The 11,349-nt window shown below is 32.4% G+C and overlaps 1 protein-coding gene across 2 annotated transcripts; it reads left to right on the top strand.

Annotated features, from left to right (window-relative positions):
• Positions 1–2,176: 2,176 nt before the first annotated feature.
• On the top strand, positions 2,177–8,747 carry LOC125855635 (uncharacterized). 2 transcript variants are annotated; one of them, XM_049535386.1, is made up of 5 exons: positions 2,177–2,330; positions 4,526–4,795; positions 4,957–5,053; positions 6,300–6,408; positions 8,499–8,747. In XM_049535386.1, the coding sequence occupies exons 1-5, from the start codon at positions 2,307–2,309 to the stop codon at positions 8,575–8,577; spliced, it is 579 nt and encodes a 192-aa protein (XP_049391343.1). In that variant the 5' UTR covers positions 2,177–2,306; the 3' UTR covers positions 8,578–8,747. The 2 variants fall into 2 exon arrangements, with proteins under 2 accessions (XP_049391343.1, XP_049391345.1); XM_049535388.1 differs by having other exon boundaries at positions 2,219–2,335.
• Positions 8,748–11,349: the final 2,602 nt, after the last annotated feature.

The following is an 11,349-nucleotide window of genomic DNA, read 5'->3' as shown; positions in this document are numbered from 1 at the left end:
TTAGAAAAAGGGAAATAGTTTTCTATTGAGTTTTGAAAATGACACCTATTATGAATTAGTTTTAAAAAAGTTAAAAGGTTATTTTTAAAAACCCCGAAGGCGGAGGGAATATATTTTAAGGAAAACTACACAAATTGGACTCCGCAGGTAAAATATGTACCTAATAAATTGGATCAAATCCAAACTATTTGGAAAAAATTATCGAAATCTCACCTTTTAGTTTACTTATTATCATTATTCCCTATAAGTTTTACAAATTTCCAAAATTCCTCATTTTCGCGCATCAGATTAATGTATCAACACTTATATTATTGTATCTCGCGCATCAGATTAGTATATCATGTGTAAAATGTACATCAGATTAGTGTATCATGTATAAAATGTAATGTATCTTACTTAACTATTAATGTATCTCGCGCATCAGATTAATGTATCAACGCTTATATTATTGTATCCGTTTGTGGGATTTCTGTAAGTATAAACTTTTAAGGGATATATTGTAATTTTGCTTTAAAATGTATGTGATTTCTGTAATTTGCCCAACTATTTATCCTAATTGGACCCACAATCCAAACTATTTACTTGACTGTCCCTTGTTCTATTCACTAAGTCACTGTTGATACCATCGGAGCGTATATATACTCTAATGGTATCTATGTACTCTAATACATCAAGAAGTAATTGAGCAATTATTTGACTGAAACACTATTTCTTCCTCCTTGATGTCATCATAGTGTATATATATACTCTAATGGTATAAAGGTGTAACTGAGTAGTATTTTCTTTAAATCACTGGTTTTTCTTCTTTGATACCATTATAGTATATATATATATATACTTTGATAGTATCAAATGGTAAACGTGAATTAGTAGTTAAAAGCATGGGGGTATGAAAGTAAACGGGTAGCCGCTTGTAAACAATTTCCCTTTTTGGATACAAGTGTTATTTTCCCTATATTTTAACTAATTACTACTCCATGGAAGGATTACAAGAAAACAATGGCTTGTTGATATACTTGTTTCTAGTCGAGAGTATTTTTAAAAATTCAGTACCTTTTTTGTTTGAATTTGTATGTTTTATTTTCTTTTTAATCAATTATAAATAGGCGTATTCATGGATCAGTTAATCGATTATTGGTCAAAACCAAAATTAAACAAATTCAATCAATTTTCAAATTATTGAAATCAAACCAAGCCAAATATAAAACATTTTTCGGTGTGGTTGTTATCGATTTCAATTAGATTATTTGGTTATTAACCATATACAAAAATAAAATAAACAATTCAGTCAAAAAGGAAAACAAAAGACAACAATTGATTCAAAAAGAAAAATAGTTAGAACAACTAACATTACATAACTTTTGACCGCTAAATTTATTGTTAATAAAGATTTAAAATTTATCACTTTAGCCTAGTCAAGGAAGAAACATTTACATTTCTAGTCCCTCCCAAGATAAATGTTTTTGTCTTAGGTGCTCTTGCTTTTATAAATAAATTTTGATGAAAAAATTTATAAGATATTTAAAACTATTCATCAAAAATAGTATATTAAGTATGTATAATTATAATATATATATATATATATATATATTTGTTAGTTTGATTCGGTTATTTCTTTAATTTTTTTTAACAAATTAAAACCAATTCAAATATTATCAATTTTAAAAAATGTAAAATCAAACCTAAATAAAATCTACTTATTTAATCGGTTTATTTTGATTTTTCGAATTGAGTCAATTTTTATTCAAATCATGAACACCATTAGTTATATGTTTGAAAATTATGTAATAAGTATTATAAATCACAATAATGAACACCTTAAAAAAAAAATTTTAAAAAAATTAATTCAACTCTTTTATTTCTATCGTGCCACATAAATTGACACATAAAAAGTAACATATATTATTTAAAAATATATTAAAAAAACTACTATAAATTACCATAATTAATAATTTAAAAATATTTTAATTGAAAAAAACATAGAGGTAAAAGTTGTTTTTTATAACCGTCATGAAAATGAATAGGAGTATTAGATTATATTATAGAAACGTCAGAAGGGCAATTTAGTCCAAATTCAAGCTCGTATAGATGTTTGTCGTGATCATCAATGTCGTGATCAGGAGCTTTCCTGGCATATTACCCCACCCCCCACCCCCACCCCCTCTTCTTCCTGTAACGTTCCATATTCACCCCACCCACCCCCGTAAACAAACTACCCCTATCTCTCTCTCTCTCTCTGGATTTATACCTACTGTAATGCAGTTGGAGAAATAGAGTATTCGGAATCTATTGTTTGGTTTGTGAAAATGGCGGTGAATTCGAGCCAAGAGGTAAGGTTTGTTGCCTTATTGGAATCAATTGAGTTTTCTTAAATAGTACGCTATGTGCTTTTTTAATCAATTTGATCTTTAATTGCAGTTTTAGTTCAGTTCGATAGCTGCATTGTGCTGTTCTCGTTGTTTTTTTGGCTTGATTTTGGTTATTGTTGGAGTTTTGATGCAGTTTTTATCTGTTTGAAATGTGTAGCCTGAGTCTATATGCGTTGAGTGAATAACTGTTATCTGTCTAGAAATTATGAAGATATGAGTGAGAACGGTTGTTATATTTGAGTTAATTGTGTTTTTTGTGGTATTATTAATTTGTTGTAAGGAATTTCGATTTCTCTATGCAAAAGCCTAAGTTCATTACGGTCCTTGAATCTACTGTTTGTACAGTGGGTTAAATGCTTATATCTGTCATTTCTGTACAACTTATGAAGATATGAGTTTTTTTTGGAAGTAGTACAAATAGTAATGTGACAATTCGATCTAATTGAGATGTTTTATTTTAGGCTTTTCTTTTTATTTGTGTAGATTAAGCTGCATATCGATGTGTTTATTGTTTCGTGATTTGGATACGTTTTTTTTCTGTTAGAATTTCGCTGTAATTTGTTTGATCTATTAGTCAATTTGTTTAGACTGGGTTCACTTCAATGTGTTTTATGAATCTTAACTTCTATGTGTACGTAGTGCCAAAATGTTCTTCATGGTCATTGTGGTTGCAAATTTTATTTATTTCTAAAGAAAGTTATTGAGATACAGTTGGAGATATGACAGCTTATAAATGGAGTAAGTGTTGGTGGTTAACTCATAAATGTTGTACAGTTGCATTTTAGAGTAGATGTGTCTTTTAAAGGAACCTTTATTTCCAGTCAGAAAGTGATACTGTGTTGCTTTTACTAGTTTCATTAGCAAAGTGGTGGTCAAAAGTTGAGGCCAGTGACTATTCTCTAGACTACATTGAACATCAAAAACACTTTGGATACTATATGAGATTATTCAGCTCTAGGCTTGGATGGTTTTCTTGCACCAATTGAGTCTTGAAAAAGTTCAAATTCTTGGTCACTGTCTCTTAGATATTCTTAATTTTATATTCTGTCACCATTTAATGCGAACTGGCGATTAAGCTTACATGCAAGTCCTACATTCTGATGCTTTTGTCATTGCTGAAAGTAGGGACCACTGAACCAATTATTTGATTGGCAAAACCTTTGATGTGGTGTGAAAGATTTTATTTGTTTTGTATCTTGTGCCTTATAAGAGAGTGTTCTTGAAGTTTGGATTTTCATTCTAAAAGATGAACAAGGGTAGCAGCAGACTTATGAATCATAGATGACTATTTCTTAACAAGAACAATCTACTTAGTAATTCCCCATATTATCGGTGTCGGAAGTGAGGTCAGTAAAAATATTATAGAGTTGATTTAAGACCATAATTAAGGGCCTCTTGGTGATGGTTCAGTTCTTAAGATCTAGGTTGCTTGGACTCTCCAAAAATGTTGCCGCACCTGTGTCGGATCCTCCAAAAATGCACTACTTTTGAAGGATCCGACACGCACTCGATGACATGTTTGAAGAGTTTGTACAACATAGCTTAAGATAACATCCAAATTTTGCATGACAATTGAAAATGTACCTTAGTTTTGCTTTCGGGAGTTCATATGATGACCTGGTTACCCATATCATTTAGAAGTATGATATTTGCTAGCACGTTTTCTCTTTACGACTTGAGCTGTATCAACTTCCAGCTAGGTCAGCGTAAGGTAAACTTTATAATGTGCCAAGGATAAATTTTGCTGGCTTACATGCAGCTTAAACCTTTTAATACGAACATATCATGTTTTAAAGTCCCTTGTCCAAACAACAAGAAGTACATGTTATATCATTTGATCAAGAAAAACATAAAGCAGAATGCATCTTGTACTTTTTGTAGCTGTAGGACATTGCTACCATATATTATGTGCTACTATTATCTTCCTTTAGGCAATAGGTAATATTTCTTATGCTTCACCTATCTTTTTATGCACACTTCCCTAATCATCAAAATTATCTAGTTAGAAATTTTTAACCCAATCTCTCTCCTTTTTTTCTAATAATGACTAATTTGTTTGTTAGTTCATCATCATATGTGCTTCTCTATTTATTTGATCATCTCTTCAAATTCTTTTATTTAGGATGTTGAAGTAACTTTAACTATTTCTATTTCAGCAAAGCCAAGATTCCCTGAATTTTGTTAAATTACCTGACGAAGGAACCAAAGGTCCTCTTTGTGAATCACATTTGGATATGGTGAACCTGAAGACTCCAATTTCAATGGATGCCCAATCAAATGGTGGAAACCATGCCAACCTGAAAAATGATAGCTCAGATGCTTATGGCTCATATTGTTTGGCCATAGATATTGACAAAAGAAAATTTGACGCACCTAAATCCACTGAGGAAATGAATGGGAATGTTAAGACGGATGACTATGTATCTGTAAGTGCCTCTTATGAATTTAATGATTTTAACATCATCACGTGGGAGGATGTTAATTCTAGAGGGTTCTTATGGTGCTTTTTCTTATTTGGTATTAGTTTGTTCTCTAATTAAGATTTGTTAATGTAATGCTGAGCATTAACAAATTAATTTCATTTCAGAGTATGTTTCAGAGAGAAATTTCATCACTGATGGGAGGAAAGTTCATGCAACAGATGATGAATAACAGCTTTGAGTTGCCCAAATTTGCATGTAAAGGTAGATTCTTTTCTGCAATCAATCACTCTGTTATGCATTTTCCAAATATGAATTTTGTTATAGATGATACCTGTTATTTTTCCTCTGCAGTTTTCCTTATTATGTTTTGAAATACATTTTATCAAATTTGCTTAAGTCAATTGGATGCTTCTAATGAGCTTGAATTCTGCCAGAGTATCTTCCTATATTTTCACTTATAAAGATATATATTTGACTAATGTTTCAAAAATATTCAAAACTGGAAACTATTTCTTCAGGGAAGGATGACAGATCTGGTTGGTCTTTGGTGAAATAACCGAGACATGTAACAGTTTCCGATTCTCATGATTATATCCACATGCTAGTTAAGAAAGTAGAAAAATTCTATAAGAATCAATGCATTCTCTGTAAATAGCTTTACGACATACTTGTGGATAACTCCTGTGATAGGCTCTTCTTCAGTTTCCAACTATCACAGCTCTTTTATTTATTTATTTTTTATAATAACACCACGAGTGGCGACATGAAGGACATAATGACTTGTAACTATGTTGGGTTATAGTGTCAATGATATTCTGCTTTAGTGATGTCAAAGCTGAAACTTGCCACACTAACCTACTCCCAAATCTGTAGTCAAACACCTAGTTTTCCCTTTCCTGTGTTATCAACTTGGTTGCAAAAGGGTTGCTAGTGCATACTTTGAAATCCTGTCGTTAAAGTTCTCTTCTTTTTGCAGTTGTATTGGGGAAACCCTGTAAAACCTTGTTACCAAATTAACTACATTACAATCTCAATATCTCAAAAGTGAAATATAATCGGCTTATCATGTGCATGAAGTGCTCCCCAGACCCCATGTCTGTTCTTATTTCCTGAAGAGTTCTCTACAGATGAAAACGTTTGATGTTGTTCCTAGATCAACTTGTCATTTCTAGGCAATTAATCAAAATATATGTTTTACCATGGTATATTATCAAGTGTACTTACTGATCAAAAAGAAAATTATCAAATATACTTAGATACTTAAGTTCGCCTTTGCAAGTTGCAACTGCTCTGATTAGACAGCATCAGTAGATATCACTGGTCATCCTGTCTTCTATTGCGGTTGAGTTGTTGATTGTTTCCATATAATAAAAGAGCAAGTAAAGGTTCAATGACTTTTCAGTTAGCTGAAAAAGGTGGTTCCTTCACCTCATATCAGGACCAGATTTGAGCTTAAGTTGTACAATGAGATGAAAAGTTCACAAGTGTTTCTTGTTTTAAATGGCAGATAAATGTTTGACCGAGAAGGTATATGATACACCTAGCAACAGATTGAGAAAATACAAGCGCTCTGCATCTTTCAATTCAAGAAGAGTTGTTCTCCTTTTCTCAGTCATGTAAGTTTAATTCCTGAATCCGTTCTTTTCATGTTATGCTTCTTTCCTTTTTGGTGCTAAAAACATTGCATTCGTTACATTCATTACCAATACTATATTCATTTCTCATAATCTGTTAAGTTGATGCAGTTTGTGTATCAGCAGGCTTGGCTCAACAAGAGTGAGGCATAAGCCAAACTTCACAAAGAAGCCCTAAAAAAAAAATTTAGCTTTTAAATTTTGATGTCAAATCATATTTTCTAGTTGACATATTTAAATTGAATAAATTCTTATAATAACTAAAACAAGAATATTTATCTAAAAGTACTTAGTTGATTTATTAATCTAAATCTGACCGTTGGGTCTATTTGGCCCAAAAAAAAAGAGAATATATATCTAAAACAAGAATATATATTTATGAAGTAAGAATATCAACAATGACAAAATTTAGTGAAAAAATATAATATAAAATTTGAATAATAAAACCTGACTCGGAAATTTGGTAAGTTGATAAAATGATATCGAACTAATGTTGTGTTGCTACAATATAATGATTGGCAGTTGCAATGCTTGAAATTTTTGCAGAATGCAAAAGGTTTGGTTAGACTTTATAATAGAAAAATGAAAAAAGTAAATATAGGGAAAATGTGGTCCATGTTAGTTGTTATTGGATATAAATGAGGTAACAAAAAAGTACCCACATAAAAAAAAAACTATAATTACCTAAAAACTATTTCATTTCCCAATTATTGCAACGATCCCCACATTAAGGTAAAAAAATATTTTACTTTCTACCCAAAAATTTCTCTTCAAATCCAACAATACATAGGATTTTCTTTTAAAATAAAATATATAGAACACATCCTTAGGAAAAAGTGCATCCCCGAAAAAGTTGGGGCCCCAAGCCATTGCTTTAGTGGCTCTATAGTAGAGCCGGTTCTGTGTGGAAATAGATGATGAGAATGAACAGTCATGTGCAAACATCTGCATGAATGAATATGGAACAAGTATTGCACAACCAACCATAATAATTGAGGGTATAAATGTTTCACCAAGCTAATCGTTTTGAAAGCTATGGATTTGTACTGCTTGTCATCCCTTGATTTTGAATATTGTAGGTTATAACTACCAGAAAATGGTAGACTGTTACATGGTTTCTCAATGAACAAATGTAACTTTGAAGTTCTATGCTCTCTTTTATCGAATACATGTGCAACCACCCATGTCCTTTTTTCTCTCTGTCATTGTCTGATTTTTGGTTGTCTGTGTTTGAGATGGATATTTATTATTAGAGCTGCAAGTAATGCAGACAGGATAGGAATAATAAGGTTAAAAGGATGTGATTGATGTTGTTTATTATAAAGATGCGTAAGGTTGCTTTTATTTTGGGATTTGGCAGGCGAGATGTTATTTGGTCATTAGATCTTGAGTTACGGTGTTTAGACAACTTAATGACCTGGTGGGTGAGTGGGTGGAGAGATGGTGAGGGGGAAGATTATTTGTTTTTAATTGCATGGAATTCTTTGTCAAAGCCTACTGATCAGAGTTGAATGCAGATGTTAAGATGTCAGTCTACTACTATACAAAGTGTTTTGTCTTGATACTCACAAGTTGTTGGTAGGCTAATCTCTAGAGATGATTCTACTTGGAAAAAAACTGAGAAAATGCATCGATTACCTATTTAATCATTAAAGAAAATATGGATGAGAAAATAGCCAATACAGAGTAGGTCAGTCTCTACTGAAGATTCATTGTAATGGTTAAATATTCTTGAAGGAGAAATATAGATGATATGGCTATGGGGCACAGAAGCATAAGCATAATCATCTGTAAGAAGGAAGAAATTGGAAATTAGTCATGTGATGTTGAGTCATTCAAGAAGTTGTTTGTCTTCTTGGCAGTATTGTTAATATAACAACTTATCTATCCCTACGCGATTGACAGTTACACATTTCGGTAAACTAAGTGTGAGCCAGTATGTTGAAGATGTTGATGCAACTTTAGTTACATGACACCTCTTTTGCTCCATATTGTACATATATTTCTTTTGGCGTTTAGTTATCGCTTCTATACAGCTCTAGCAATCGACTAAAAGTATCTTCCTTTTTCAGGTCGTGCATGGGGACGATCGTACTCATCTATCTTACTCTAAGAGTTAGAATGAGTGGTGATTGGGCTGCTAATGTTTAGTATCTACTTCTCGTCTTCCTGTCGCATTCGCGTCCATCATTTGTGAAAAGACTTTGCTAGGTGACACTTTTGAATGAGTTCTCTTTCTTGCTTGTATTTTATCTTTAATGTTTCATGAGTAGGAATCGTTCTTCATCTGTACATAAAGTTAGCAGTTAGTATACAAGTTGACCAATTGGTTTCTAGTTTAAGTTTCTTTTTTTACTTTTTCTAATTTAATGTAAGTGAACTATTCTATCTTCAAGATAAATTGTTATTGATGAAAAATCAATACCAATGGTAGCCTACATAACATAATGAAATAATATCATGTAACCAAAAATAACTTGACATATTCAAAATGATACACTTTAGGATATGTTTGTATGAAGACTTTACACAAGAAAATTTGACTCTTGTTAGTTTGGTTTATAGATTTAGAAATCTGACATAAATGATTTGATTTGATATTTTAGAAATCGAACTAACCTGGACCCTGGTCCATATACACCCCTAGTGAGTAGTGATCCTATTCGATTGATAGTTGTAACAATTTAATTATTGGATTTGGATTTTCTATTACATGAAGTTGAAAGGATATCCTTTATTTTCAAAGAAAATAAAATGTTTCTTTAGCAATATAATATTGTTTTCTATTACTTTCGCTCAATATTGTTATAATTTGTAATTGTACACCCTCAACGAATTGGTATAGGTAGTATGTATTATTAAGAAGACAAGTGTGTATACATGTCGTAAATAGGATAGATAAGAACTATTCATGAATAGTAGTCATGAATAGTATTAGAGTGTGTATGTCTATGTCTTCTTTTATCCATTTCTTAACAATACATACATAGTATAAATGTGAACATGATCAACGATGGTTATGGTGACAAATGTCTCAAGTCTTAAAGTTTGTGCCTTATTTTAAGAAAAATTGTAACCTCCACCTTTTTATAACTTCATATATTATATTAAGAAGTTGTGTTGAATGAAAGTAGTATATATGTCTTGATTAGGATGGTTAGTAGATCATTGTCAATTCCAAGTAATATGGTAAATAGGCTACAAAATATCACTATATGTATATGCAAAAACTCTCATGCTAAACATTTATTCCCTTTCGATCTATTTTAGTTATCGTGCTTACTAATAATAATAATTACAATATCACATAATAAATGAGTTAGTGAAAATATATGATGAAATAATAATATGCCAACACAGGTACCATATCATTACACCTATGACCACTGTTCCCATTCTCATCCCGTACAACTTCGATAACAATGCAATAATTGTGAGTAACCTGAGAAATTATTATGGCAGTTAAATCAATCATTTGTTTACTAGAATTATCTAACTCATATATGGACTTGTAAAAGATGCATTATGCTCCCCTTAACAGTCTGATATTCGCAAGACCTTGAGACAATTAGGCGTGTGATCCATGCTCTATGCTAGCCCAGTTCTAAGCGCATTGTCTAGGTTGTCACTAACATCTTCAATCCCAACAGGAATTTGACGTACATCCTTAGTAGCCTCAGGTAGTATAGCCACATGGGACATGAAACAAGGCAGGCTGGCTTATGAGCGACTTGACACTTGCTGCAAATTTCAACACCAGAAATGAGATTGATGACATTTGATCTTTAATATTGGATACAGTATACTCACCAAAACACTGAAGTATTTGATAACCTTCGGCCACATGCTTAGAACCCTGTCAGAAAACTCATTACAGATCCTACACCTTTGGCCTGTAACACAAACAGGGAAAGTCCAATGCCAATGGGAAATCATACTATTAATGGTAAACCAAGAATACTAAAGTTAGGACTAAAATCATGAGAATACTAAAATGATCTGGCAGGATGGCCAGGAAAACCAGCATGGTAATCTTCTTCACTCGAGAATGGGATGATAAAAATTCAGCTATCTTTTGTGCATTTTCCTGCCATATTGAGGAAACACACAATGTCCATATATTATGAAACTTCGACAGAAATTTTTTCTGAATGTTATGATTGTCAGGCAAGCACTCACCAATAAAAGTAGAGAGGAAACAAGAACTCTGAATTCAAGCTTTCAATCAAGCAAAGAGATACAAGATAGCAAAAGAATTCTTAAATAGGGAGCAGAAATATTATAAAAAGATATCAGATACATGGACCTTAAGAAATTAATGCAAGAGGAATGGAGCTCAATAACTAGTAAAGTATAAAAGGAAGTCATAAATTTATAAAGGTACTTGTTTGTCTTTGCCCACAGTTGAAGATTTATGAGTCTGAGTTGAATTACTTGCTGGAAGTTCCAAATTGCACATTCAGACTCATCTTGTGATTCATCGCCACAAAACGAGTAGGACTTCCAACTCGTCTTATTGGACGTTCCAAGACGAGTAGGATTTCCAACTCGTTTTGTGATTCAGTGCCACACAGACACAACCAACTGTGTACCTGGAAGGAGGTTTCCAGGTCTAGCCTGGTTACCAAACCTTTCGAAGATAATAAATTCAAAGAACCTAAATGAAGACGATTAACAGACCTACTGGAAGAAGATTATGGGCACCACCAAACAACTCCTTCAGAGTAATGCAAATCATGGCATTGGGTAATGGGCAAATGGCTTTGTCAATTGCTCTGAGAGAGGAGTAATGACTCCATGCTTATGTCAACCAAGCTCTTGAGAGCTAACGCTGTTCATGGTGCCAAAAAAAAATTGACAATCAAGTCACTCCCACAGCTTCAGTAAATAAAATGGATCTAGCAAGTAATAACAACACAGAAG

This window comes from Solanum stenotomum, chromosome 2 (assembly GCF_019186545.1).
Source record: "Solanum stenotomum isolate F172 chromosome 2, ASM1918654v1, whole genome shotgun sequence".
In the NCBI taxonomy this organism is placed as follows: Eukaryota; Viridiplantae; Streptophyta; class Magnoliopsida; order Solanales; family Solanaceae; genus Solanum; species Solanum stenotomum.
Note: the sequence above shows the minus strand (reverse complement) of the source record. Positions and strands in the feature narration are given on the sequence as shown.